This window comes from Protomyctophum bolini (assembly GCF_963924005.1).
Source record: "Protomyctophum bolini genome assembly, chromosome: 19".
Lineage (NCBI taxonomy): Eukaryota > Metazoa > Chordata > Actinopteri > Myctophiformes > Myctophidae > Protomyctophum > Protomyctophum bolini.
The window spans coordinates 12,492,250-12,519,780 of record NC_137880.1 but is presented as its reverse complement, the minus strand read 5'-3'; the positions used below and the strand labels follow the sequence as shown (position 1 = coordinate 12,519,780).

Sequence of the window (27,531 nt, the reverse complement as noted above, 5' to 3'; positions counted from 1 at the left end):
TAAAACTGTTTTGTTGGTGCGCTGCCTGTGTGTAGTGTGTAACATCTACAACTAAATACATACTACTAGTGTACTAGTGATACATTTTGTGTCCATGGTTAAACGACATAGTTTATTATCTAAGATCTTTTTTTAATACTTTTTAATGTTTTCTGGTTCAACGGACACCGTTTTCATAAACGCGGTTTTATAAGGTTTTGTAACTTTCTTTTCCTGGATCATGTAAGCTTCTTATTCGTTACGCTATACAAAGACTTGAACAAAAGCGTTTAAAAATCTCCCGCAATAATTGTCAGTGTGTACGTGAGCGCGCGGACTGCGCCCCGATTGGCTCATTTCCTTCTGCGTAGTTTCCGGGTTTTAAAGGCAACTCATCCGATTGGTTCCCAGCGGACACGAACCTTAAATCCCCACAACAAGGCGCGCTCTCATTGGTCGACACTGGAAGCTGCCGCCAAGGTTCGGAATAAAAAAGGACGGAACAAGGGAAAACAGCTGCGTTTACCAGAGTAGTTTCTTTGTGCTGCAGTGTCCGCCGTGTAATTAATAGAGTAGCATTTTATTTTAGCTAGTGTATCGTTTTTATTGTTTAATCTTAATTTATTTCTGCCGTCTGTTTCTACTACTTTATACTTTATAATCAAAATGCAGGCCGCTCGCTCTCCTTTCTCTGTAAAGAACGAGAACGCCGTCACTTCCCAGATCAACAACATGTCTCTGAAAGTTAACAAAGAAAACACGGTAAGGGATTACAATCAGCGTTTGTTTGTCGTATAATTCCATTGAAAGATTGTACACTAGTGTTAAATTATCTATGTAATTTAGAGTGTACAAATGTGCCCGCCATTTGTAGTTGACATTATACTCGCCGTCCTGCCCCGAAATGGTCTAATTTGGTTCCATTTGTACACTCGAAGTTAACTTGATGATGATTTTATGTGATCTGTGATTGCTTGTGATATTTTCTTATGTTTTAGCCCCCAAGCCTGAACTCCACCCGAATCCTTGCGTCCAAAACCGCGCGTAAAATCTTCGACAATACCGAGGTGAGTCTGTCTTTGAACATTTATAGCAATATTTAAATGATATGATGACGCTAAATAAAATCACATGAAGCCAACATTAATTTAATGTTCCCAACGTTGAATCTTTACTAGTATTTGGTGGGCTTTTGTGACAACGTGGCGCGTAATTAGACGTAATGGCGCCAACAAAGACTGCAAAACCAGTTTACACAGCAGTTAAGTTGTATGCAGTATGGACTGTTATAGCCTATAAGGATACTAACACTGCTTTTGTCGATTTGTTATGGTGTTTTGTCACTGTTTGATGATTGCACCGTGACCTAGATAGATTTGACTGATCAGCTGAAACTAAAATTGTAGCATCGGAAGTCCCAGTCGTCCTACCCTATGGCGAGTGCAATTCATTATATCTAGACCTAGTCTGTGGTCACTCGAGCTTAAATGCTTAACGTTTTTTACACTTGTTGCTGACTTTGATTGTGATTATGTTGTGTTTATATTATGCTAGACATTGTTGCACAGTATGGAGACTGCCACACCAGCATTCCACTGTACTGTACCTGTATGACTATATAAATATTTGTACATAATTATTGTACAGACTGTCTATGATTACAGGTTACATTTACTTTTAATTCATTCTCAGGACAGTTACTTGCTAATTCATTTCAGACAAAGTAAAATAAAACTGCTTATCTGCCAGCAGACTTGGGTAGAAGGCAAGCAGAAGGATTTTGTAGATTTGGTCCACTCACTGTTTGCTGAACAGTCACTGGACAGTCTTTGCAAATGTAATAATGCCACAGCACACCAGAATTGAATCTGGCTAATGAGAAATGTGTGCATATTAATGTTGCATGGATTGGGATGGCATCTGTTGCTAATAAGCGGGTTTGCAATGATGAGTGGCGCAGGGGTACGGACCTCAGCCGTATGATGGGGGCTGAGTGTTGGTACACCCTCTGCTCAGTGGCGTGTAGTCTACTGACAGAGACGTACCGGCATGATATAGACGCCTGTCTGAGCTCACCCTCTTACTGCCAATCTAATAATAATCTAAATTTCATCATGCTTTATGTAGCATGTGACATGTCAAACTAGGGGGTTTTCATGATGCTGAATCCATTCCATTCCAAGCATTAGTTTTGCACAAAATACACTCCTTAGGCTAAGGAAATGCAAAACATTAAACTTTGGTGTACTAAACATGTCCGGGTTCACAATGGGGCTCTATGGGCTGGCAACTAGACTATGTAGTCTTTGTCATCTGAAAAGTATTAAACTTTTTAATATGCCATTTTGGAAGTATCTATTCCTACTTCCGAGGCCCGGAAGGAGTCATTTCCAAAATTGAGTGCATAGCGCCTTTTTGTGTTAAATTTCTCATGATCCTGGTGGTTTGTAGAAAACTAATTGCCTTTGCTTTTACCTTAAGGTTAAGGCCAAAGCTGCAAAGAAGTCCGTGGAAGACGAGCCTCTTCTTAGAGAGAACCCAAGACGCTTTGTCATGTTCCCCATCCAGTACCATGACATCTGGCAGATGTACAAGAAGGCAGAGGCCTCGTTCTGGACAGCCGAGGAGGTGAGGATGAAATGCATGTCAGTGGTCCTTGATTAGAAAATATCAACCACTGTTATGAGATGATTGATCCATTCATCTCTGGGCCATGGATGTTAATTTTGCTTGGGTGGGTATTGGTGTGCACCTATTTCCCCCCTGTATTGTTTTTATTGAAGAATACAGAAGGCACACATGCTAACACAAAATTGTAATATCTGTGGCGTGCATAAACTGGGGTGAAGTTGCTTAATGGCTGTCAAGATTATGATTGTTTCAGGAGTAAGGCAATGTGACATTTATGTAACGGGTGGCCAAAACTTATGTATATTAACAAACCTTTACATGGATCAGAGTAGCACCAATAAACGGGGGTTTGCAATGATGAGTGGCGCAGGGGTACGGACCTCAGCCGTATGATGGGGGCTGAGTGTCGGTACACCCTCTGCTCAGTGGGCGTGTAGTCTACTGACAGAGACGTACCGGCATGATATAGACGCCTGTCTGAGCTCACCCTCTTAACATGATTATACTTTCAACTGATAAGTAATCTGTGCACAATGCTTTGTTTCTCTTTGCTGCTTAATGGCTGTCAAGATTATGATTATGTTTCAGGAATAAGAAACCAACATGTAGCATTTATGGTGTTTTACAGTAGATGTTAATGCTGTTGTCTGTCTCAGGTTGACCTGTCCAAGGATTTGCAGCACTGGGAGTCCCTGAAGGATGAGGAGAGATACTTCATCTCTCACGTCCTTGCCTTCTTTGCAGCCAGTGACGGCATCGTGAACGAGAACCTGGTGAGCTTTACCTTCTGATGGTTGCAGGCCTAGTTCCATTCCAATATTCACTTCTCAAACACTGCTCACCCTACATGGCAATTATCTTTCTCAGAAAAAAAATTCTATTCATTTTTGTAAAATCAAGGTAGCCGTAACACTTTAGTCTTTGTTCTATTGGTCCATGTTGTATGCGTGCAAATTGAATGCGCGATAACTTCCCCCTTTTGAGCTGGTTTGCAATGATGAGTGGCGCAGGGGTACGGACCTCAGCCGTATGATGGGGGCTGAGTGTCGGTACACCCTCTGCTCAGTGGGCGTGTAGTCTACTGGCAGAGACGTACCGGCATGATATAGACGCCTGTCTGAGCTCACCCTCTTACTGCCATGTTAGTCTAGTAGCCAGAATGTGAGCCTCGACATGTTGATATGAGTACACCAACGTTTTATGGGTCCCCAGCATGTAGAAACTGCTGGATGCTAACTTGCATATGTTGAGCCATTTTCATAATTTGCATAATATCTTTGTCACCACCGTGCTCCGACTGCCCTGGTGCATTGTCCTCTAAAAACAAACATTTGGCAACACTGAGTCGGATTTTCATTTATTCATATGCAAATGTTTCACTAGTTGTGAGCTTGTAGATCTGCTATTTGCTCAATGTTTGCTACTGGATTAAAACATTATTACAGACTTGACTAATTGGAACCATTGATTTTTACATGATGGCTGTATTGACTCATAGTCTTTGCCCTAGTCCTACTGTAACCCGCACTGCTCTAGTTGTTCAACTGTGGCTTATTTCCTCTGACAACTAGGTGGAGCGCTTCACCCAGGAAGTACAGGTGACGGAGGCCAGGTGCTTCTATGGTTTCCAGATCGCCATGGAAAACATCCACTCTGAGATGTACAGCTTGCTCATCGACACGTACATCAAAGACCCGAAGGAGAGGGATTATCTGTTCAATGCCGTCGAGACACTCGAGTGTGTAAAGAAGAAGGCCGACTGGGCACTCAACTGGATCGGGAACAAGGATGCTGCTTTCGGTAGGGATGCTGGGTCACTTGGGGAGTTTAAAATTGCACCCTCTTTAACAGTCTGTTTATGCACTGTCCTGTTTGGTCAACTTTCCACTCTTGGTAATGAAATGTTTTGTCATTCTAGGTGAGCGTATAGTGGCCTTCGCTGCTGTAGAAGGTATCTTCTTTTCTGGTTCCTTTGCTGCCATTTTCTGGCTGAAGAAGAGGGGTTTGATGCCTGGCCTCACCTTCTCCAATGAGCTCATCAGTAGGGACGAGGTATGACTTTCTGTTCACATTCAGAATGGCCATGGTTGTGTTTAGTTTACTTATTACACCAATTTCCAAAAGTACTGATGCACTTCATCTTAAATGTACAGTTTGTTAACTTATTGTCCATGCTTTCTCTTTGATACTAGGGTCTACACTGTGACTTTGCGTGTCTGATGTTTAAACACCTGGTGAACAAGCCTTCTGAGGAGAGGGTCACACAGATCATCAGGAATGCTGTGGCTATTGAGCAGGTGGGTTCAATTGTGATAATTTGATCGTCCTTGAGGTGTAACATGTTTAGTTTTGAGCCTTTCACAACAATCTGACTTTTCTCTCTGTCCAGGAGTTCCTGACCGAGGCACTGCCAGTGAAGCTGATCGGTATGAATTGTGACATGATGAAGGTGTACATTGAGTTTGTGGCAGACAGGCTGATGCTGGAACTGGGCTTTGACAAGGTAAGGCATCCCATAATCGGCAGTAGCGCCTTGTCTTTAACTCATCCAGTGAATTAATTGTAGTCTGATGTATATTAACAAACATTTACATGGATCAGAGTATTACCCGTCACCATTAAACGGGGGGGGGGGGTTTGCAATGATGAGTGGCGCAGGGGTACGGACCTCAGCCGTATGATGGGGGCTGAGTGTCGGTACACACTCTGCTCAGTGGGCGTGTAGTCTACTGGCAGAGACGTACCGGCATGATATAGACGCCTGTCTGAGCTCACCCTCTTAACATTTAACATACTGTCAACTGATAAGTAATCTGCACACAATGCTTTGCTGCTGCAACTCTGTAGATAAGTGAATGCTCAGGTGTAGATTTAAGTGACAGCTCAAGCTGACTACATGATATTTTTCAGGAGGTAAATCATGTGTTTTATTTGTTCTGTAGCTCTACAGAGTGGAGAACCCATTTGACTTCATGGAGAACATATCACTGGAGGGAAAGACCAACTTCTTTGAGAAGCGGGTCGGCGAGTACCAGAGGATGGGAGTCATGTCCGGTACCGTGGACAATACTTTCAGACTGGATGCTGACTTCTAAAGAGTCAGTGGACAGACACTGGACCTGTTCGACACTTGAAAGACTGTTCTCCATACTAGTGATCATTCTGGAACTTCTTCATTAGACTGTCATTTTGGCCTCAGATTTTTACCGGGTGTCATATTGTCTGGAATCAGAATTTTGGTTCTTTGTCTTAAACGTGAACACGCCACAAGTCGAGTTAATGTGTGAAACATAACATTCTATAGTTGCTGTGTTGCAGCATTCACTAGCAAAATTCACTGGAAGACTTTGACTAGGACCTAAAATATATTTTTATACTTCCAAGTCTTTCTTGCACTGACAATATTTGGTGCAGACAATATTTGGTTCAATGTGTAAACTGCTTCAATGGCACTGCAGCCCTGCTTGTGTAAACTGCTTCAACGGCACTGCAGCCCTGATTTTATGTTTGTATAATAATTTTAAGCTATTCTGGCGCTTGTATATGCAGTACTTTTTTTTATGTAGTCTGTTTAATGTATTTTAGTTGTGTTCTTGTACAGTATTTTGTAATTAAAGTTGGCTATATGCAGCTCTTTGAGTAATTACTGTAGATCGTGTTTTTCTTTGTGCACAAAATACTGACTCAAAATTAAGCCTGTCAGCTGTTTTCCACCTGTATTTGTGTAGAAATAAAAAATGGGAGGGCCTTACCCTTACACACATGATATGGTAAGGTATAGGTTGTCCTAGGAGTGGAACTGCTGTAAATGCAGCTTCCTCACAAAATGAAAGGGCAACCAATAACCCACCCAGCTTCAACTTTCCCAACAAGTCAAGTTTCAACTGCTTTCAGACGCATTCACAAGCGAAGCCTTCAGTACTCCCCATCTCTGAAACTGGGTTGGTGCGAGTGAGATTATAATGCTAAAGTAATGAGTCCATTGTACAAACTCCATGTTTAGAACCACATGTAATTGACTACAACTATTCACGAAATGGTTTCCTGATTATGACAATAGTTTGCAAACTTATGTTGTGCAGCTGTACTGTAGTGCACTGGGTCATTGCTGAACGGTTTGAGCATTCCTCCACTAGGTGGTGGTGTTTATCTATAGTCTGTTTATGCATACAGTTGCCTATCGTAGTTAAAATTAATCTTAATGTACCAGTCCTTGTAATGGCCTGGGTGTAATGGTAATTATTTGTTACCACGCACGTGCACTCTCGCCCAGAACTGCTCATGGCCTACCTAAGCCTATAGTGTGAGTTTTAGACGCACGTAGACTTAACATAATCAGACTTTGGACGAATCTCTTTGATGGTGGAGGTGGCATTCTTGTTGCGTGCAGCAGCACCACAGAAGCGTAAGTTACAATGTAATGATTTGATGTTGGCTGAATTAATTTCGGTTCAATTAAAGTCAGACGTACGTTGTCCAAATTTTTGTTGGTACAAAAAAGTTAACTACCGGTACATGTACATGTAGGCCTATGCGTAATTTATCATTGGCTTGGTTTGTTTATTGGTCTCACACATGACCCGTTTAAGGACCTCATCACATACAAGGACGAGACGTGAACGTCAGCAATATTTTGATACTTTATTTTCTAACTAATGAAACTACCACTTCCTGGTCTCCGTCAATCTACATCCTTGTCATTCCCAACCTTGCTGCTTACGTAGACGGAAGTAAACAGACTCCAAGGTTTTTGGTATATTTCCAAGTAGCATCAGATCAGCAGCAGTGACACTGACAGTGAGATCCTCTGATCAAATTACAAACAAACATGTCCATTACAAACCCGAGGCAGACGTTCTTAAACCCGGTGAGATGCAATTCTTTACCTATTGAGATTATGTCAGGTAACATTTGCGGTTAGTAGCAGCTGCCTGTCATGAGGTTTGCTAAAATCAATGGCGCAGCAGGAGCTTGTTCATCAGACACTGAACTTGTGTTTTCTTCTGCCATGAAAGACTAACAGTCCTCCATTTGATATCTCTTCTGTTGCCCTACCTACACTACACTTCGTTACGATGAACGTCTATAGATCCAAAATAAAATAAAAATAAACACTGACTTCTAATGAAGTACATGGACACGGTTGTCCTGTGTTCTTTTAGTCATGTCTGACAGTCGCTAGCCCCAGTATCTTCCTTCAGCACTACGCTCATTAGACAGTCGCATGCATTTTTTCCTGTTTTTTTTTTATGATGGACCCACCCCTCAATGTATTCCTGAGAAAATGAGTAAATGAACGATCACGTCTGTTATGGTGAATTCCATTACAGGTTGTTCCATTTGCTGGGACCATACTGGGGGGCCTGCTCCCAGGGGAGATGGTTCTCATTCAGGGCTCTGTGCCCTCCGATGCTGACAGGTAACCATGAAAGTAATATTGTGGAAGAAAGAATACAAACACACCGCTTATTGAGTTGAGTCCACTATTCTCTACTGAGGCCTTTGAGGGGGTTGTATGGGTCCCCAGCTAAATGATTGATAGTTAGGATCCTTACAGGTCTTATCTCAGGTACTATGTGTAAATATGTAGATCATTCTTTTTGTTTGTTTTCTTGAATGTTTGTCCTAACAGACATCGAATGCCATTGATTATGAATGGCCAGTTTTGAGTAGGACAATTGATCTCTTTTCCCCCTTCTTCTTTTTTTGAGGGCCTCCTATATTCAGCTATTAGTGTAGATTTTCGTCTCACACAAACATTAAATTCCCATTGACAATGAAATTAGAATTTACGTCATATGTGTCTGAACAAATAAACATGTTACTTCATGATGATGTACGATGATAAGAGCGCCCCTCTTATCACATCCGTTAGTCCCGTGACCCACATGGGTCACAAATGTGATTTTTTTTAAATGGAAGTAACAAAAACAAATTTCACCCACTGTTTTACTTAGCAAACCTGCAATGTGACAATAAAACAGATTCTGATTCTTCTGAACTAAAATTCAAAAAGGTCGAGATAGAACTTGAAGCGGATTCTGATCTCGTCCCGTCCCATCCTTGTCTCACGCTGTGTTCCAGGTTTCAGATCGACTTCACGTGCGGCAGCAGCGTAAAGCCGAGAGCAGACGTAGCGTTCCACTTCAACCCCAGGTTCAAGAAGTCTCAGGGAATCGTGTGCAACACCATGCAGAACGAACGATGGGGCAAAGAGCAGATGCAGTCCCAGACGTCCTTTAAGCCAGGATCAGCATTCGAGGTGTTTGTCCTCGTACAAACGCAGAGCTTCAAGGTGAGAGGGAACAGGAGTGTGTTGAGTCGAGGACAAACAAAGCGTTGTTTGACATAGGACTGCTTCTTATTCTTTCTGTATAATATTGAAGGAGGCCCCTCGTGCCCCAGGCAGAGCACAAGACGTGTGATGAGGTTGTAACAGATGTCACGTTGTGTAATTCTGTCTTTTCCACTTCTCGTTGTGTGGTAGAGTTTTGTGATGTGTTGCCCAGGGACCCCCAGGGGTCTTTCAGGGACAGTAAGGTTAGTATGAGATTCTTACCCCCAAAAAGATAGGTGTGGCTGCGATGTGCCCCGTCTGTGATGTCTGTTATTCTTTGACGTATCAATCTATGACCTATGACTTCAGATTTGTGCAGGGTTTCAGCCCCTTCCGAGCCTCTCTGACTTTGATTATAACAAAATAATTTTAATATTTCAAAAGGGAAGTCCCTACATTAATGTGCAAACTGCTTCATAAGATCAATGTTGGTGTAACTAAAAGGGAATACCACTCATTTTCAACATTCAACTATGTCATTTTTATACATTAGAGCTGGAAAAAAGAGGGGCACGGTGGCACTGTTGGTAGTGCTGTCACCTCACAGCTAGAAGGTCCTGGGTTCGATTCCCGCTCGGGACGCTGTGGGTGCTGGCTGGCGGCGTGTTTCGTCCTCCACGTCATCAGTGCCCATACCCGAGGCGGGGTTGGCGAAAGGGCCTTTCTGTGTGGAGTTTGCATGTTCTCCCCGTGTCCCCTAGGGTAGGTACCCTCACAAAAAACATGCAGTAATCATGGTCACTAAACTGCCTCCCCCTGGCCAGCCGGGGCGCCTGATGAAGGGGAAAGGAACTGGTTGGAATAACGTGTTCCTTCCACGCACTATGTCCAACCAGAGAAACTCCCCCCTGTCAGGTGTAAAGGAGCAACTTGGACACTCGGGCATGAAGGAAGCATGAGTTCAAGTCCGTTGCTCTCCCCATGTCCCTCATATATGGGGACTAGGTTGGCGGAGGGAGTGTAGAGCCCAGGATCACATTAGATAATTGACACAGGGGTGAAAAATGGGTTCCAAAATCGTGGGATAAAAATTAAAAAAAGAAAAAGGTCCTCCCTTTGTGTTGCCTTGAACTGGGGAATTGATTGTTGGGGTCATGTGATCTGTGACATACGGAAGGTGTACTCATTGGCCCACCCTCTAGGCCAGTGGTTCCCAAATGTTCTAGCTCAATACCCACCATAGCTGATCTACAAGATCACAACGCGTCTGTTCGCACTGCGTTATAAGCTTGTAGACCGGCTTTTTTCACTCATTCTTATTCTAAACAATTGTTCATTAGTATTACATTTATTTAGAATGTAGGCAGGCAACATACTGACATACGTATATTATACACACTCTCCACAGGAAATATGTTCTGTAAACAGTCACAAACACACACACACATGCCCATGTTGGTTGGTGAGTTGAGTGACATCACATTCTCTCCTTTGCTGTCTGGTTGGTCAGTGGGCTGGTTGGTCTGCATATCCTCCTCTGAAAGGCTTGTTTATGATAGCTGCCGTCTTACTTGCTTTAGACAGCCCTCGAGATAGCATTATGTAATGCAGTCCTTTACATCCATCTGATGTTGCAACAGTCACCAATTTTACATAATCTATTTTTATACAGTAATTGTTATGATGAATTTCATGTGGTAACATGGCAACAGTATAGCTGACATACATGGTAAAGAGACAACACACCTCGGATACAGTGAACTTACCCAGTACATACTGACGAGACCTGGGGCGGTATGGCCCACTGACACCATTGTATACCATGTCTATGCTAGCTCGGACGCAAACTAGATATACGCCACTGGATGGAAGAGAAACGACACCCCTCAATTACAGTCAACTAACCCAATGCTGAAGAGGCCTGTGGCGGTCTGGATTTTCATAACCGCAGTAAAGAAATCACACAGCGGTTTGGCCTATCGCTTATCGCCCCCCCCAGCCCTAATACTGACACACATGGAACAGAGACGACACCCCTCAATTACACATTTACAGTGAACTAACGTTACTTCACTTTCACACATGCACTGTATTATGGACTTTTTCCCGACTTTAAACGGGCTGTATGTATGAATGCAACATTAATCGGACATGCAACAGACTTTATGCTGGCAGGACCCTTGAGTTAAAATAGTAGTGTCCGATTGAGCCAAAAACTTCTGTGTGTGAATGGATGCGATGATTGTCCTCCAGTGAATTTATTTTACATTCAGCGAGTGGACGTGTTGATGACGCTTCTATTGTCAATGAGTGGAGCCTCCCCTCCTCCTGAGGTATTTGGAGAGAGAGATACAGTAGTTTCATTCTGTTTTTTATTAGAGTTTGAGTTGGAAATGTTCACTGATGGAACTTCCATGAAATTGCTCATAAGTAACACGGTACACATTGACACACATGGTACATAGACAAGACCTCACATACAGTGGAGACGATGCAGACTGCAGTTTAACCAGTGCGTTTTTCTTTGTCTCGTCAAGGTGGCTGTGAATGGAGCTCATTGTTTGGAATATAAACACAGACTTGACCTGGACAGGGTTGACACTTTGGCCATATCTGGAATGGTCAAAGTCGAAGTAGTCGGCATCATTCCATCAAACACTGTGAGTTGTCATTTTACAATACACAATATATAGTTTATTAAGTTAAAGTGAATTGACTCTTTGTAGTATTTCTTTAGCGAGAGGATGAGAGATTTAAAGGGCTATTCCACACCAAGCAGGCGCTAAAATTATAACTACCGGTATAGTGTGTTATCGCTTTTATCGTTCCTCTGTTTAGACCACAGCTCCCGTTCCAGCCAATCTGAGGACAGAAGCCACAGAACCTAATGTAAGTGGTTGATTACATTACACTACTAGTAGTGCAATGCCTGTTCCACATGGCATATCCACCATTTGGAACACGTACCCTTTCAGAGCATTTCTGGGAAAACCGCTGATCTGATCAACTTCACACTCGGCACTGACTGCACTTCCCTCAGTCCTTGGGAATGCACCCGCCAAGTGTGAAGTCGTTTTGAGGAACGGTTCTCAAGATATGCGAAGGAAAGTAGAGATTACTCAATATACTGTAGATACCATAGACTTCATCTCTTATGTTTATTTCTCTCTTCCTCTCTTTATTTATTTTTATTCCTACTTTCCTTCCTTCTGCAGTCCCTGCTGTCATCGTCGGGTGACTTGGTGAGTACCTGTCCTGTTGCATGATGGTAAATACATAAACAGTCAGCAGGCTGAAGCTACAAACAAGCTTTTATTTTCACATTTATTGTCTACAAATCACAGAGTTCATTCTGTTCTGTTTTTCTGCTCAACACAACAATGTTTTCCCAGAGTCTTCCGTTCAGGGGTCAGTTGGTGAAGGGGCTGAGTGTTGGACACACCATCACCATCAAAGGAAAGACCAACGTCAGCAAGTAAGTGTCCTAACTGACACTGCAGTAAATGTCTCCATGTAAGAGTGTACTAGTTATATTGTATTAAGATACTCTACCACAAGGGTTCTCAACCCTTTGTGTGTGTGTGTGTGTGTGTGTGTGTGTGTGTGTGTGTGTGTGTGTGTGTGTGTGTGTGTGTGTGTGTGTGTGTGTGTGTGTGTGTGTGTGTGTGTGTGTGTGTGGTAGTTTCGGTGTGAACCTCAGGGTGGGAGGGGGTACAGACATCGCCCTCCATTTGAACCCCCGCCTGAAGGAAGCACAGTTTATCAGGAACTCCTACCTGTCAGAGTGCTGGGGTCCCGAGGAGACCGACCTGCCTGGCACATTCCCCTTCAAAACGGGAGAATACTTTGAGGTAAAATCAACTGATAAATACTGGGAAAGGGACTACCGGTATGTCTTTTTGGACACAGGTGACCAAGTTGAATGTCAAAAACAAGTCAAAAAGCTTTTATTGAATTGGCTAATGCACGGTAAGCTAAAAATAAATTAATCCTATGCTTTGCCGCACACAGCTTCCATAGAGTTGACTCTTGAATTCAACAAAGGCTTCTTATTGAATTACTATTACCAGTGCCCGGGTAGCAGTTAGACATTAAGCGTCTTGCTTAGGGACACTTTGACCCCAGCCCTGGGCGACCTTCTGATTACCTGATAGTCTCTCAAACCACTTGGACACCAGAAATAGGGACACCAGTTTGTAATGTTACTGACTGTAAATGTATTGATAACCCTTTCTGTTGTCCTTACTTTGTAGCATTATGGAGTGTAACTTAGTAATTTAAAGCACAATGTTGATACATTCAGTGTGTGTGTTAGGGTAATGGATAGGCACTAGGGACATCTGGGCACCTCAATGTAAAATTGGCTACTTTGTCCAAAATGTGTTTACAGGAACCCCTTTTGGTGTTTTAACTAAGCATTATGTTATACTTTAGCTATTGAAAAATAGCAGATCTACAAGCTCATAGAGCGCCTACGAGCTTGTAGGTCTGCTATTTTTGAAAACCGTGAAAATGTGGCACAAATCTTTAAATATATATATTCTTTCAGAATACTTTTTTTTCCAGGCCTAAATGGGTAAAAAAAGAAGAAGAAAAAAGTAAGCTTTTTATGGTGATCATCAGTATCACTTACAGGCTGTACACCATTTTAATTGAATCATCAATCATATTGCTTGTGTTGGAGCTTCACCTTGTGGAATATTCATATATTGCAGCTAAATTCCACATTCCACATCCTCCTGGTCGAAAGTGCTTATTGTCAACTCCTGGGAATAAGTAAGCCTTGCAGAGCCATGAGGCCCATAGTGCAGGAGCCTATATCCTGTTTTTGTAGCGTGAGGCAGCTTGATGTACAAGTACACGTACAAGTATGTTGAAGGGCCTTACCTCCAATGGGCCACTGACCAATAGCCAACACCAATTCTGGACTCCTGAATTGGTGTTGGCTAGTCTACCTTCTTGCATTGCACACGTCTGACATGATTGTGAATGTCAGACGTGTCTTGTTAACTGTTGTGTATTGAATTCCTTCAATACGAGTGAGGTAATTGCACAATTCCACCAGCTGCTAAATGCAGGCGTGTCTTACAGACTTTTGGGCAGCAGTGGCACAGGAGGTAGAGTGGCCACTTGGATTTCAGAATGCCGCCTGTTCGACACCCCACCCCCCTCGGTTAGTGTCGAAGTGGATCGCGCTGTATCGACATTGACTGCATCCAGAAATGTTGTTATGAAATGCATTGGTTCAGAATTGATGGTTTGCAGAAAAGCAAAAATGCACCGTGTGGCTCGAGGTGCTTAGAAGGCTGTAGCTAGACACGTTTTTGTACCAAATGTGTGTGTGTGTGTGTGTGTGTGTGTGTGTGTGTGTGTGTGTGTGTGTGTGTGCGTTCCAGATGATCATCCTGTGCGAAGCTCATGCTTTCAAGGTCGCTGTGAATGGCGTTCATCAACTGGACTACAAGCACCGCGTTCAGGACCTGAAAAAGATCACCGAGCTGGAGGCCATGGGAGATGTGCAGCTGTTGGGTGTAAAACTGTTGTGACCCATGACCCCTAGGGCCCCCCCGCTCCAAAACCCACTGCCCCCCCCCCCAGCACAGATCGAGAGGCGTTTGATGACAGACCCCAAGATGGTTTACGTGACTATTTCTTGTCGTCATGGTACCTGATCATTCCCAGGGGCCTCCTTTTAGAACAGTGTTCTTCAGCGTCATCCTCGGCTCCATCACATAATTAGCCTGATTTGTACTGAAAATAGCTTTAAGTTCACAACACGTCACACCGTGATCCCTTGTGAGCTTGAAGATCGGATTTTTGGGGCACATGTCACTCCGTCGTATGATGCGTATAATTTTAGCAGTTGGGTGAATGCTCTCACATTTTTAAGTTAATTAGAGACCAATTGCTTCAGAACCCCAATGCTTACAATGCTGGAGCGATGATCAATGAATAGTCTCAACAAAATCTCACATCTCTGAAATTGAAGTGCACTGTTCGCTATTCCATGATCCTGGAAGTTTACCACTAGTCTTAGTCACTGGCATGCACTAACATGAACACATAAATACAATTGACTAAAGTATAGTTCTGAAAATATAAAGGTGCAAAAACCAAATGTAGTATTATGATTAATGTATACTCTTATAGATGTACGATGGTGTCGCAACCTTTGTATGACTGCTGTCGTGCAAGCTAGCTGATCGGCAAGCTCACAAAGCCTTGCATCGCAATGCCTTGTGAGTTTGCAAATCGACTATTTTGCAGTACCATCGCATCGTACCATTGCTTTGCTGGAGAACTTGAACAAACTTCCATTCTTCCAGGCTCATTGAACTGTTCTTTTGGAGGCAGACATGAGTATTGAGTATCATTTGCAGTGTGTAAATGATACTCATCAGTAATTATTTACTATAAATATTGACTGTTATGATGACTCAGGCTAAACTCAGGCTTGTACGTGAAGTTACTATGATCCGTTAAATGAAGGAAAGATCTATATTCTTTTTCGTCGCATATTTCTTTGTCGACATGTATTTGAAGTTTGGTTCCAATATTGTATCCGTTTATGAGTATCCTTGTCCTTGAAATTCTTCTCTCAATATCTCAACAGTTCCTCTACATTCTTTAAAACATAACATGTCATAATATAATGTCTTAGAATTACTTAATCTTTCCCAGGAACCCAATATACTTTACTTTCATAATTTCAAATTGGTAATGTACTGTATAGAGTAGACCTGTATTTACATCCATTTACATATATATTGCATACATACGAACTTAGCAGTACAACTCATATCTTGTACCTTTTTGGATCCAATTAATAGTTTTAAGCTGTTCAGATCTCAGTTGCATATCAGAGCGAGCTTTTGTCTTTATTCAGGGAATCTTGGTGTTGGTATATAATAGGAATTATGATCTCTTGAACGAAGAGTGCATCGTGTTCAAGGTTAAGACTTGTGGTTGATGCAACACAAATTAAATATTCTATTTTTAAGCTGTATTTTCACACAGACAGAAAACATTGGATCTCACGAAATAATATTCTATTATACTGATCCTGGGAAGAAGAAAGGATTGTGTATTATAGGGTTATAGGTTTTATTTTTGCACTGATGACCGTGACTCATTGTCATAATATTACACCGTTTTGGCATGTTAATATAGGCAAAACAAATAGCTGGTCCACAAGCTCAAGATTATTTTTCAAAATAGGGCTTTAAAGAAAATCACCTTCAGCTTCTGCTTCCATAGCAATGTAAACAGAGGCAGAACAACAGTGCTGTCAGGAAATAAGTTAGTTAAAAGCCTACTGTTTGGCATGTAAATGCAGTATGGATTCACTTAGGGCAGATAAACCATTAAACAGTCCTATTACGGCAATAACCAAGTAACCTATATGGAAGCAATGCGTCTCCGTATCCAATGCTCTACTATGCAAATATTCATAAACCTACCGGAGACTTTTCTGTTCCCGATTTTATTTATGATCAATGTCACTATTTGTCACCCTAGAACAAATGTGAGCTGCTCTGTCCTGCGATGCTTAACAGCAGGAAACTGACAAACCAACAAACAATAAAACATTTACTGTTACACCTGTATGCTGTTGTCGCTTTTTGTTTGAACAAAGTGTGCATAATATTTTAAACTATAGTATGGCAAATCGTTAATTCGCAAGAATATACTTCATCCTTTTTTATCTGTAATCTTATATTGTTGCCAGAAGATGTCACTCTAATACATGTGTTATTAGCTGGTCCCCTTCCACAACCCAATTCAGTCTTACACACCAGACACCATACTTCATCTTTTAGTGATTTTTGGGATCCACATTCATTTGCTGTCCTATAGATGTGTATGTACATTATGTTATGTTTCGATAGAGTGCAAGCTTTTACCTCTATTCAACAGATGCTGGAGGTGGCAATAGAAGGAAAGTGCAGATTATTTGGGTGCTGTGAATCTGGACCAGATGCCTGGTCATGTGGTGCTGTGCGTAGCTGCAGCTCATTGCTCCTGGGAGCTCAGGATGTCCACGGCTGTTCCCACAATACACATAGCTACAGTGAATGGAGACCCATGGCCAAATGGTATGTCACCCATCATGTGAGAAACAAACTATCACACCAGCATGTTGGTTACTAGTTTAGGGACAGACACAAATAGTGACACATTGAAAAACAATTGCATTGTATTGACTGCCTAAATAACATTTTAGTTTGAAATCATTATTCCACCAAAGTCTGACCAGCTCCTTATCTAATCCTCAGGCTCAGTCAGTTCAAGGCTTGACTATTGCAACTCCCTCCTCCTTGCTGGCTTGCCCTCATGATCCACTTCTACAACCCTTTCCACACACCTAGATCAACTGACACAGAACATCTGTCGTCTAGACGGAAGTACGGAACTAGTGTTTTACATTCTTCTCCCAGAATTGTTGAATTATGTATTACATCTAATATAACTACAGTCCATGGATAACAAACAAAAGGGTCTTGTTTCCATTGTGGGCCTCCGTATTAATCGAGACATTTAAAGACATAGAATAATATACAAGTCAGCGTCAACACTATAGTAGCAATAAGACATATAGTTGGGGAGGGGGGTCATTTCTGGTGTTAAGCTTAGACGTTTAGTTTAGAGCAGTTGTTCCCAAAATGGGGGCCAAGGACCCCCAGGGGTCCTTGAGGGAGTTCCAGGGGGTCCCCAACTAAATGATAGTTTGGAACCAAATAACTCTGTAACTCTGAGAGTGTAGAAATGTACTGTTAACAGTTAACATCGATTTTGCAGTATAAATTGGGGTCACGGAGATAGAAATGCCATTAAATGGGGGTCCGTAGCCTAATGCATATCAAACTGGGGGTCCTTGAATTTTTACGGCTAGAGCCGTAAAAATCTTCTCTTATGGGGGTCTCTGGCATATCTTTTCAAATGGGGGTCCATGGGCTAATTAGTGTCAGTTTGGGTGTCCTTGACTGACATGAAAAAGTTAGGGAACCACTGGTTTATAGGACCAGTTACCATTTGCAGAGGTTAAATGGAAAATTATGCATTTATATAGCACCTTTATCCAAGGCGCTTTACAGAGATTGTGCATTATATTCACACACACACACACACACACACACACACACACACATTCATACACCGATGGCAGCGGAAACCATGCAAGGCACCAACCGGGTTTGAACTGGCAACCTTACGGTTACCATCCAGCCATTCTACCCCTGAGCCACCGCCACCCCTGGTTCTCTTTTATGTCAGTTTTGGAGGGTAAGGGTCACCCTGTCTCTGGTGAGGGTACTATAGTATGTAACCGCTTACATGACCAGACATAAGCCAATGATGGCATGGTACATAACACAGTATAAAGCAGCCAAATCAAAGGAGACCATCAAAAAGATGTGTAATCAAAAACAATACTTAAAATGATCATGTAAAAATAAAATAAAGACAAATGATTAGGCCACTCAAAATTCTATAATGGCTTTAACTATATCAATTCAAAACTTCACCTCCTTAGGAGAGACAGCTCAATGTCTTCAGCCGTTATATACCACATGGCCTCTCCCACTAAATTGAACAAATTAATAAGGCAATCCAAAATACTATGTTATGTTGTCAAGACATTCAGGAACACATTGCACATCTCATTTAAATAAGTTATGGATAGGCTACAGTATTTGCGTTCAGTCAAAGATATTTTAACTTTCCTAAAGTTCACTGTCCCTCTTTGACACATTCAAACCTTGGTTGGTTTGGACCAATTTCGTCCCAATCAATGTGGTTGGCTACAGGTGCGTTTCCTGGCAAACCTATATAATGACCTGAACCCCAATTTGACTCTTTCAGGTTCCACAGCACATCTGAGGTGGCAGAGAGATGATTATGAATTGTTGGTGATTCTTTTCTTGAATGAAGTAACTGTGAAGTCTGTAGTTTGTTTGTAGTTTGTGTCCATGCACCAGCCAGCAACTCTTGATGGGCATGTACAGCACAATTAGTGGGCATTTCATGAAGATGTGTGGTCACAATGTCACAGCTGTAAGCAATGTTTGACAACTACTGCATAACTGGTAGAGCAGTGGTTTTCAACCTTTTTCATATCAAGGTCCATTATTCGGTATTTGAGCCACGGACCACCATTTGATGAGGTTTATCGTCTCCGATAATATTTTATCATTGGATAAGCATTATGTCCACAATTTCATGCTGTATTGATGTTGGTACCATAGGAGATGACAAATGATTTAAAAAAAAAAGCTCTACATTCTCTAATTGTGTAGACCTCTTGTAAATTAGGTGTTTAACAATAATTTCACTCTTGAGAGCGTAAAATGAAACCAAATGGACCTGTAGTCCATTTGGTTTCATTTAAGAGTTAAATAAGTGTCTCATTTGGTTAACCAACTTCATCATTTAGCTGGGGATCACCTGGAACCCCCTTGAGGACCACTGTTGGAAACCACTGCTTTAGAACTGTTGGCCTTACGATAAGTAAAGTGAACCATCTCCAGGCCTTTACAGGTAGCTTCTTAGGCCAGTCAATCTAAGCTAAAAAGGTGCGTGACCCAAAATAAATTTTGGGCAAGAGGCTATATGGCCTTTTTAGCCCAAGAAGTGTTTTTCAGGGGAAACTAATGCTTGGAATGGATTCAGAATCATGAAAATCCCCTAGGTTGACACATTACATGCTTCTTAAAGCAAAATTAGATTTGTTTTTAATGGTACTCCAACTTTCAACCCCTGAAGTTGCCATGATCCACAATTTATATAATACTCTATTTTTAATGTTATTTGGATGAACCTACGGGTCATAAAAAACCTTGAATGGTTACTTTTGCCATTTCTTTTGGGTCAAATCTTAGATTGACTGGCCTATTCTGGTACTCTGGTAACATTTTACTGCATAAACTGAGCTGTATTCAGTGAAACACACTGCCATCCCCTGGTCAGATCTGGCCACAAACATCCAGGTTTTTCTTGGGCGTTCTTGTGACTTCTGTTGAACACACTGGACTGATTATGTTGCAAGTAACATTTGAATGAGAGTTGAGCACCCCCCTCAAAATACAACTCATGTTTCTGGGTGAGATGTTATAAGCATATATTATATATTCTGTAATTAGTCATAATGCTGTACTAATTATATTTGTCAAACATTAAGCCTATCTATATAGTAAACCTGTGTTGTTGACTACTTGGCACCCTCCTTTTGGTCCTCTAGCCTACTACATCACCCTTTGCCAAAAAATGTTTGCAGATCTGCTATTTCCGCTGAATATTTGCCTATTTTTGCCAAATGTTCCCTATTACAACATGCCCAGAGTAGAGACAATACTAGGGTTCATATGGTTAACACAATGTTGTGACACATAGGCCTACAGAAAGAAACACGTGAATGTGTGAGATTCACCACAATCTCAGCATCCCCCCATCAGAAAGGACCCATATCTCTTGTGAAGGTGTTCCGTCCTGTGTCGGCCCAGGTGGGGGGCAGGGGCAGGGGCAGGGGGGAGGGGGGGCTGGAAAGGCTGCATATAGACAGCTGTGATAAGAGGAGGGTGGGCTGGGCCCCCACAATGCAAGCTATCAGGAGGACTCCTGTCTCTGAGTGACAGGCACCCCTTGTGACCATACGACCCTATAAGGGAACATGAAATGCATCCAACCCCACCCCCCACCCCAATGCCACGGCCACTACTCCAGTGCAGCGACCACCATTTGTTCTGGAACTTTCTCAGTGGGGTTCTTCTAGAAACCACTCCCAGAGTATAAAGAGGTGGAGGCAGGCCACATGTTGGACACAGTCATTGACTAGAACCAACTTGGAGGATTACCATCCACAAGAGGCTAAGAGCAGCAACACTCACTACAAGGCCTACAAGGAGAACACACTCCCAAGATTCAAGGTACGTCAAGTCAAAGTGAGATTGAGTTTTCTCAACTGAAATCAGGTCATGTCATTTGAAACAGGACAAGTTAAATACAAATTAAGTGGAGGAACACGTACTTGGTTCTGAAACTGTGCATATAAGTGAAGCATAAATTCTTCCAGGCAACGAACGCCAACAAATTAATTTACCATGTATTGGTTATGCAGCAGAGAAGTGGTGTTTCTACTGTGGATGTCTTTGTGAGAGGGTGGCATGGAAGAAAGCAGCACATGGCAAAGAACATGGGCCCTCATGAGAGGAGCCATGACAGACTAGCAGGAATGACATTCAAGCGTGACAGTTACACTTTTGTGTTGAATATAACAAGACAATCACAGGAATGATACAAGAAAGAAAGTTTAATTTAGCATTTAAGCATAAATATCATCAAACGATTAATAAAGCATCATTATAGCTTATTCATATCCAAATATTGAACATGCACACTCCAGATTAAACTATAGCTGTATCTTTACACCATTTTAATTTATTTCTCAAATCATATGTGTATATATATATATATATATAATATCTCCAGTTGAATGGTAACATTAGACTTTTCTGTCTGCAGAGTGTCAAATGACACTGCAGCTGTTGGCAGCTTGGTGTGAGATGCAACAGAAGCTCCACCTCTTTTTAAATGGTGACGCTTTGATTGACAGATGGAGCATGTGCAATAGGCCACAATTATCTATGGCCGTATCAGCTGTTCCCTCACCAGGCTGTCTGCCTCTAATGGCCATGAGGCTGCTGCAGTGAGGGACAAGTTTTCATTAACAAATTCGAGTTAAGCATTTTTAGTTAGAAATACACTTTTTTGTTTTGTTTTAGACAGTTTTTCTTTTCAACAGCCACCCCAAATCAACTTCTCCAATTGGATCATAAGTAATAGATACAATAAATCTCTTCACCCATGCAGATGCCAGAGAAAGCCGCCCGCCCCGTCATGGAGGAAGAAGCGGAGACCTTTGCCTTCCAGGCTGAGATCGCTCAGCTGATGTCTCTGATCATCAACACCTTCTACTCCAACAAAGAAATCTTCCTCAGGGAGCTCATCTCCAACTCCTCAGATGTAAGTAGAATATCAGTTCTCACCATGTTCCTTTTTTAGAGATGTGGGGGGAAAATGCCAACTAACCATGAAATGCACAAGACTTAATAAATGCATATATCCTTAGTTTCTTCCATGTCAAACCACTGTTTGTAATTCCATTCTCTCAGGCGCTCGACAAAATCAGATATGAAAGCTTGACAGACCCAAGCAAACTCGAGTCCTGCAAGGATCTGAAGATTGAAATCAGACCTGACCTGAGGTCTCGCACCCTGACCCTGATCGACACGGGCATCGGCATGACCAAGGCCGACCTCATCAACAACCTGGGAACCATCGCCAAGTCTGGCACCAAGGCCTTCATGGAGGCTCTCTCGGCGGGAGCGGACATCTCCATGATCGGGCAGTTTGGTGTGGGTTTCTACTCCGCCTACCTGGTGGCAGAGAGGGTGACGGTGATCACCAAGCACAATGATGATGAGCAATACCTTTGGGAGTCTGCAGCCGGAGGCTCCTTCACTGTCAAAGTAGACACTGGTGAGTTTACAGATCTCTATTTCAGTGGTTCTCAAAGTGGGGTCCTTGGGGACCCTTACCCTGTAACTCAGAGCGTGAGACTGGTCTGAATGGACTGCATGGTTCCATTTGTCCGCTCTCAGAGTTATGGGGAGCTGTGGCTTACTGCTTAGCAAATTGGGTGTCCTTGACATAAAAATGTTTGAGAACCACTGCTAAACTGCAGTGATTAGCATGGTGAACGTGAAGGTTATGGTATATCGATCTGGCAACTGTGGTAATTCATTTTATGCATCATTTAAAAGGTGCGTCCATCGGCCGCGGCACCGTCGTCACCCTCCACATGAAGGAGGACCAGACGGAGTACTGTGAGGAAAAACGCATCAAGGAGGTGGTGAAGAAACACTCCCAGTTCATCGGCTACCCTATCACGCTGTTTGTAAGTTCTTTGCACAATGGCTCAACACAGAACCAAATAAAAAAACACCATTAGAACTCCAGGACTTTGTAGCATTTAAGGCTGAAGCTTGAAACAGCATCGAAACAAACGCAAAGTGTTTAATCAAGTTAAGGTGGTGTGTAAGTGATATTGTTTGCTATAGGCCTATAGTTCTTAGTAAACTAATTTTCAGGTCGGCAATCGGCATACCTAACTGGAACACAAGCTCATAAATGATCCTTGTGGGGTTCTCTTTCTGTTTATTAAAAAGCTGCAGAGATGGGGAGACCCTTATTGAACAAACACACTATAGAATGACAATGATTAGAATCAGAATATAGAGCTTTACGGTTTAACTACACTTTTTGTTTTAATAAAGAAATGTACCACTTTTCTTTTACCATTCCCTTACGATTCAATTTTGTGCTCTTCTTTCAAGGTGGAGAAGACAAGGGAGAAAGAGGTGGATATGGATGATCCAGAGAAAGAGGAGGTGAAGGAGGATGCAGAAGGCGCAGAAGGAAAGGACAAGCCTCTAATCGAGGATGTGGGTGCCGACGAGGACGAGGACACCAAGGCGAACAAGGAGATCAAGCGGACGATGAAGAGGAAGGAGAAATACATTGACATCCAGGAGCTGAACAAGACCAAACCCATCTGGACCCGCAACCCTGACGACATCACCAACGACGAGTACGGAGAGTTCTACAAGAGTCTGACCAACGACTGGGAGGACCATTTGGCTGTCAAGGTAAACCCTGGAGGATGGGTATAATTGTGTGGATGGCTCATGTCTCCATATTAAATACTAGTGATTCTCAAACTTTAACATACATTTATTTGATATGCATTCAGCCCTGGACAGTGGACACCTGCAAGGGCCCATTTGGTTCCTAACTATGAATAACTTGGGTCACTGGCGAGCCATCACAATGTATTTTGTAGTTGTCAGCTAAGGCAGGGACTGAACTTTACACTTAAACATGCAGGGTTTAAGCCCCTATAGTCCTACCACCCACTTCTCCTGTTACTTAGGATAGCATGTTTTGTGCTTGTAGATCTGCCAATTTTGCTAGTTTCAAAAGGTTTTGAAACTTTAGAATTTCTTTTACAATCAAGACACAATATAGGGACGCAGGTTGTTGAAATCCTGTGAGTGAACAAATGGAAATTAATGTTTATTTTCTTGGGTCTCTGCAGCACTTCTCAGTGGAAGGCCAGCTGGAATTCCGCGCCCTGCTTTTTGTGCCCAGGAGAGCTTCCTTCGACCTGTTTGAGAACAAGAAGAAGAAGAACAACATCAAGCTGTACGTTCGCAGGGTCTTCATCATGGACAACTGTGATGAGCTGATGCCAGAATACCTGAGTGAGTATCTAACACATTCAAACAGAAAAGTGACTCCTGAATCTGTAATTCAAACATAAAAGAGCCTGAACCGCTTGGTTCAGGTTTAACGGCAGTTAAGCCTAATTATATTACATTCTTACGTTTTCAATTTGTTCTTAAACTGAATACATAAATGATCTGAGCATTTTGTCTTCATCCTCATCTCTGCAGACTTCATCAAGGGCGTGGTGGACTCTGAGGATCTCCCTCTGAACATCTCCAGAGAGATGCTGCAGCAGAGTAAGATTCTCAAGGTGATCCGCAAGAACCTGGTGAAGAAATGCCTGGACCTATTCTTTGAGCTGTCCGAGGACAAAGACAACTACAAGAAATACTACGAGCAGTTCTCTAAGAATATCAAGGTAATGAAGAAATGCCACCAATTTCTCTGAGAAATCCACCAGGAAATAGTTTTTCCAGTTGAAAGATTTTAATTAATGACTTAAAACCTATATACTTTATTGACTGGGGTCCCTCATGGTTCTATCCTTGTAGATGGGCTATTTTCACGGAATGTTCAAATGGTTAAATAGTTCCCTTCCCATTAAGGCTCGGCCAGTCAGTGTTGCTCACAGTATTTTCTTCTATCATCTTGCAGCTTGGTATCCATGAAGACGCCCAGAATAGAAAGAAGCTGTCCGACATGCTGCGTTACTACACATCAACCTCTGGTGAAGAGATGGTTTCTCTGAAGGACTACGTTTCCCGCATGAAGGACACCCAGAAATTCATCTACTACATCACCGGTTAGCATTTGTCCCTACACTTTTTTTTCCTTCTTAAAACCCTTGTGGAAAATGTATTCACATTCTTTTTTTTATTATTATTTTTTGATAAGTCATGTCAAACAGTTACTTTTCACGATTGAAATTCAAAAATGGCAAAAGTTGCTTCGTGCCACGTTTCGGGCTTGCAGGTCTTTTGATGCTTTTGTGTAGTATAATCAAGTAGGGCGTTAATTTACGAAAACTGTTAAAATGTGATATTTATGCCCGACAGCAATGATGTACTTATTCACTTTTTACTTTTTATAGGTGAGACTAAAGACCAGGTGGCGAATTCTTCCTTTGTTGAGCGTCTGCGCAAAGCCGGCCTGGAGGTCATCTACATGATCGAGCCCATCGATGAGTACTGCGTGCAGCAGCTGAAGGAGTACGACGGCAAGAACCTGATTTCAGTCACCAAGGAGGCTTTGGACCTGCCTGAAGATGAGGACGAAAAGAAGAAGTCGGAGGAACTGAAAGTCAAATTCGAGAACCTTTGCAAGGTCATGAAGGACATCCTGGACAAGAAGATTGAGAAGGTAACGGTTCTCTTTAAATAAAAGATTTTATTCATCTATTGCGACGCAGGTTACTGAAAAGTACATTTTGCACATGAAAGGTGTCCAGTGACAATATGTACAGTATTTTCTTTTGATAAAAACAAACTATATCCTGCCCCCCCCCTTAACAGGTCACTGTATCCAACCGCCTGGTTTCATCTCCCTGCTGCATCGTCACCAGCACCTACGGCTGGACGGCCAACATGGAGAGGATCATGAAGTCTCAGGCCCTCAGAGATAACTCCACCATGGGCTACATGACCGCCAAGAAGCACCTGGAGGTCAACCCTGACCACCCCATCGTGGAGACGCTCAGGCAGAAGGCCGACGTGGACAAGAACGACAAAGCAGTCAAGGACTTGGTTATTCTTCTGTACGAGACAGCCCTGCTGTCCTCTGGGTTCACACTGGAGGATCCTCAGACACACGCCAACCGCATCTACAGGATGATCAAACTGGGTCTTGGTGAGTGTGGTCTCTGGAGTTGCAACAGTTAACCCAAGTACCCAACCAATCTACAGTACAAGCTCGTCGTTGGACCATTTCCCCCTATAATGACATGGCCAAAATAAGGATGTTTAAACCACTTTAATTAAAATATGCTTACACAGTACATAGCCAAAAGACATAAATGGAACACAGTCCAATAGGGTTGTAACAGATTTGGTTCCATTATAAAAAAATATTTTGTGTCTTTTAGTTAATTAATTTCAAAGATGATAGAATAATCTTTTGTTGAGGCTATACTATAATAATGCGTCTAGAGAATTACAGATGAGGGAAGAAGGAACTGGTTTCAGCCAGCATGATGAAAAATATCACTATTTTTAGCAAATGTATTTAATGTGAGCGAAAACTGAAAAAATAACTCTAGTACAGAGCCCTGAGGGACAACCACATGGGTTTAAGTGATTATTTTCTTTTCACTCTAATGGAAGCCACATGTTTCATTCACACAGGCATCGATGACGATGAGTCAGCTGTGGAGGATCTCAGTAAGGACGTTGAGGAAGACATGCCCGTCTTGGAAGGAGATGATGACACGTCAAGAATGGAAGAAGTGGACTAAGATTATTTATTTTGCTTTGAACTTTAATTTTTTTTAAGTTATATTGTTTTTTCATTTATCTTTTTTTCCTTTTTTCCAAAATATATTTTTCATATTTTTCAGCTGACTATTGACAGACAATAATATTTACAAATTATTATACCTGAATTTATGAAACTATGTAGCCGGTCCATGCCAACAATCATAGTACTGTAACATCAGCTAGAATAGTCTAAAATCACTTCTAGAAGTAATATCAAGTCAAGTTTTGTAGATGTTGAATGTTTTTTTTTGTTGTTGTGAAAACTAAAAACTTTGTAATAAAACGTGAATATGCCATAGTAGATGTTCTCTCATTTTCTTTAGCTCCAATTATTTCTCATAATGTATTCATGTAGCTGGTTTGGTTGCAGCCAGTGTGACATGGGGCCATTCTAGTTCATCTGAATCCAAAAAACATATTTGTTCTGGAACTTTCAACTTTAGTGAAGTCACTGTGGTCAGACAAAAATGTATTAGGCCTATAGTCCCTCCTTCCCAATTCCCATAGTCTGAAGGTTGCTTGTCTTTAGCCATGCAAAAGCTTAAGGGTTCCCTTGGTACAAACTTGACTCCTAGATATAAGCGTATATATGTACGTAGATATGTAGCTGTTTATTAAACTATAGAATTTCATTTTGATTAAAGTTAAATCGTGATCATTGTCTCTCCCCTGGCCCTGACATGTCAGCGCCCAACCAACTAGTTAGCCAATGAGGTTATAGACAGCTGAATGGATAATACGGGGGGATAGGATTGACAAGCGCAGCGGGCCTATCACCGTCCCAGGACAAAAGGCTTCACAAGTGACGGATCTACAAGCCCACAGCGCAGCGCGGACGCGACGCATCGTCTGCTTGTAGATCCGGATATTTTCGGGCTTCAGTCGGGTAGG

The 27,531-nt window shown here is 42.1% G+C and overlaps 3 protein-coding genes across 3 annotated transcripts; all 3 read left to right on the top strand.

Annotated features, from left to right (window-relative positions):
• Positions 1–287: 287 nt before the first annotated feature.
• On the top strand, positions 288–6,253 carry rrm2 (ribonucleotide reductase M2 polypeptide). The gene is made up of 9 exons (XM_080790330.1): positions 288–741; positions 978–1,046; positions 2,461–2,607; positions 3,267–3,383; positions 4,182–4,410; positions 4,529–4,662; positions 4,803–4,907; positions 5,000–5,113; positions 5,553–6,253. Exons 1-9 carry the CDS (start codon positions 646–648, stop codon positions 5,703–5,705), a joined length of 1,164 nt encoding a protein of 387 aa, XP_080646456.1. The 5' UTR covers positions 288–645; the 3' UTR covers positions 5,706–6,253.
• Positions 6,254–7,349: 1,096 nt separating this feature from the next.
• lgals8a (galectin 8a) lies at positions 7,350–16,486 on the top strand. Its single transcript, XM_080790850.1, has 9 exons — positions 7,350–7,477; positions 7,941–8,029; positions 8,695–8,905; positions 11,425–11,547; positions 11,726–11,776; positions 12,103–12,129; positions 12,280–12,362; positions 12,570–12,738; positions 14,284–16,486. Exons 1-9 carry the CDS (start codon positions 7,439–7,441, stop codon positions 14,431–14,433), a joined length of 942 nt encoding a protein of 313 aa, XP_080646976.1. The 5' UTR covers positions 7,350–7,438; the 3' UTR covers positions 14,434–16,486.
• A 4,150-nt stretch (positions 16,487–20,636) lies between these two features.
• On the top strand, positions 20,637–26,938 carry hsp90aa1.1 (heat shock protein 90, alpha (cytosolic), class A member 1, tandem duplicate 1). Its single transcript, XM_080791690.1, has 11 exons — positions 20,637–20,808; positions 21,752–21,904; positions 22,054–22,420; positions 22,705–22,838; positions 23,278–23,589; positions 24,039–24,204; positions 24,397–24,587; positions 24,824–24,971; positions 25,260–25,528; positions 25,681–26,014; positions 26,509–26,938. Exons 2-11 carry the CDS (start codon positions 21,752–21,754, stop codon positions 26,616–26,618), a joined length of 2,184 nt encoding a protein of 727 aa, XP_080647816.1. The 5' UTR covers positions 20,637–20,808; the 3' UTR covers positions 26,619–26,938.
• The last annotated feature ends 593 nt before the right edge of the window (positions 26,939–27,531 follow it).

Excerpts from the sequence above, each read along its gene's own strand:
- rrm2 (XM_080790330.1), top strand. The coding sequence starts at position 646 with ATGCAGGCCGCTCGCTCTCCTTTCTCTGTAAAGAACGAGAACGCCGTC. Across the intron at positions 2,608-3,266 it reads CGTTCTGGACAGCCGAGGAG|GTTGACCTGTCCAAGGATTT; the intron begins GTGAGGATGAAA and ends TGTCTGTCTCAG. Across the intron at positions 4,908-4,999 it reads ATGCTGTGGCTATTGAGCAG|GAGTTCCTGACCGAGGCACT; the intron begins GTGGGTTCAATT and ends CTCTCTGTCCAG.
- lgals8a (XM_080790850.1), top strand. The coding sequence starts at position 7,439 with ATGTCCATTACAAACCCGAGGCAGACGTTCTTAAACCCG. Across the intron at positions 7,478-7,940 it reads GGCAGACGTTCTTAAACCCG|GTTGTTCCATTTGCTGGGAC; the intron begins GTGAGATGCAAT and ends ATTCCATTACAG. Across the intron at positions 8,906-11,424 it reads TACAAACGCAGAGCTTCAAG|GTGGCTGTGAATGGAGCTCA; the intron begins GTGAGAGGGAAC and ends TGTCTCGTCAAG.
- hsp90aa1.1 (XM_080791690.1), top strand. The coding sequence starts at position 21,752 with ATGCCAGAGAAAGCCGCCCGCCCCGTCATGGAGGAAGAAGCGGAGACC. Across the intron at positions 22,421-22,704 it reads CACTGTCAAAGTAGACACTG|GTGCGTCCATCGGCCGCGGC; the intron begins GTGAGTTTACAG and ends ATCATTTAAAAG. Across the intron at positions 24,972-25,259 it reads ATTCATCTACTACATCACCG|GTGAGACTAAAGACCAGGTG; the intron begins GTTAGCATTTGT and ends TACTTTTTATAG.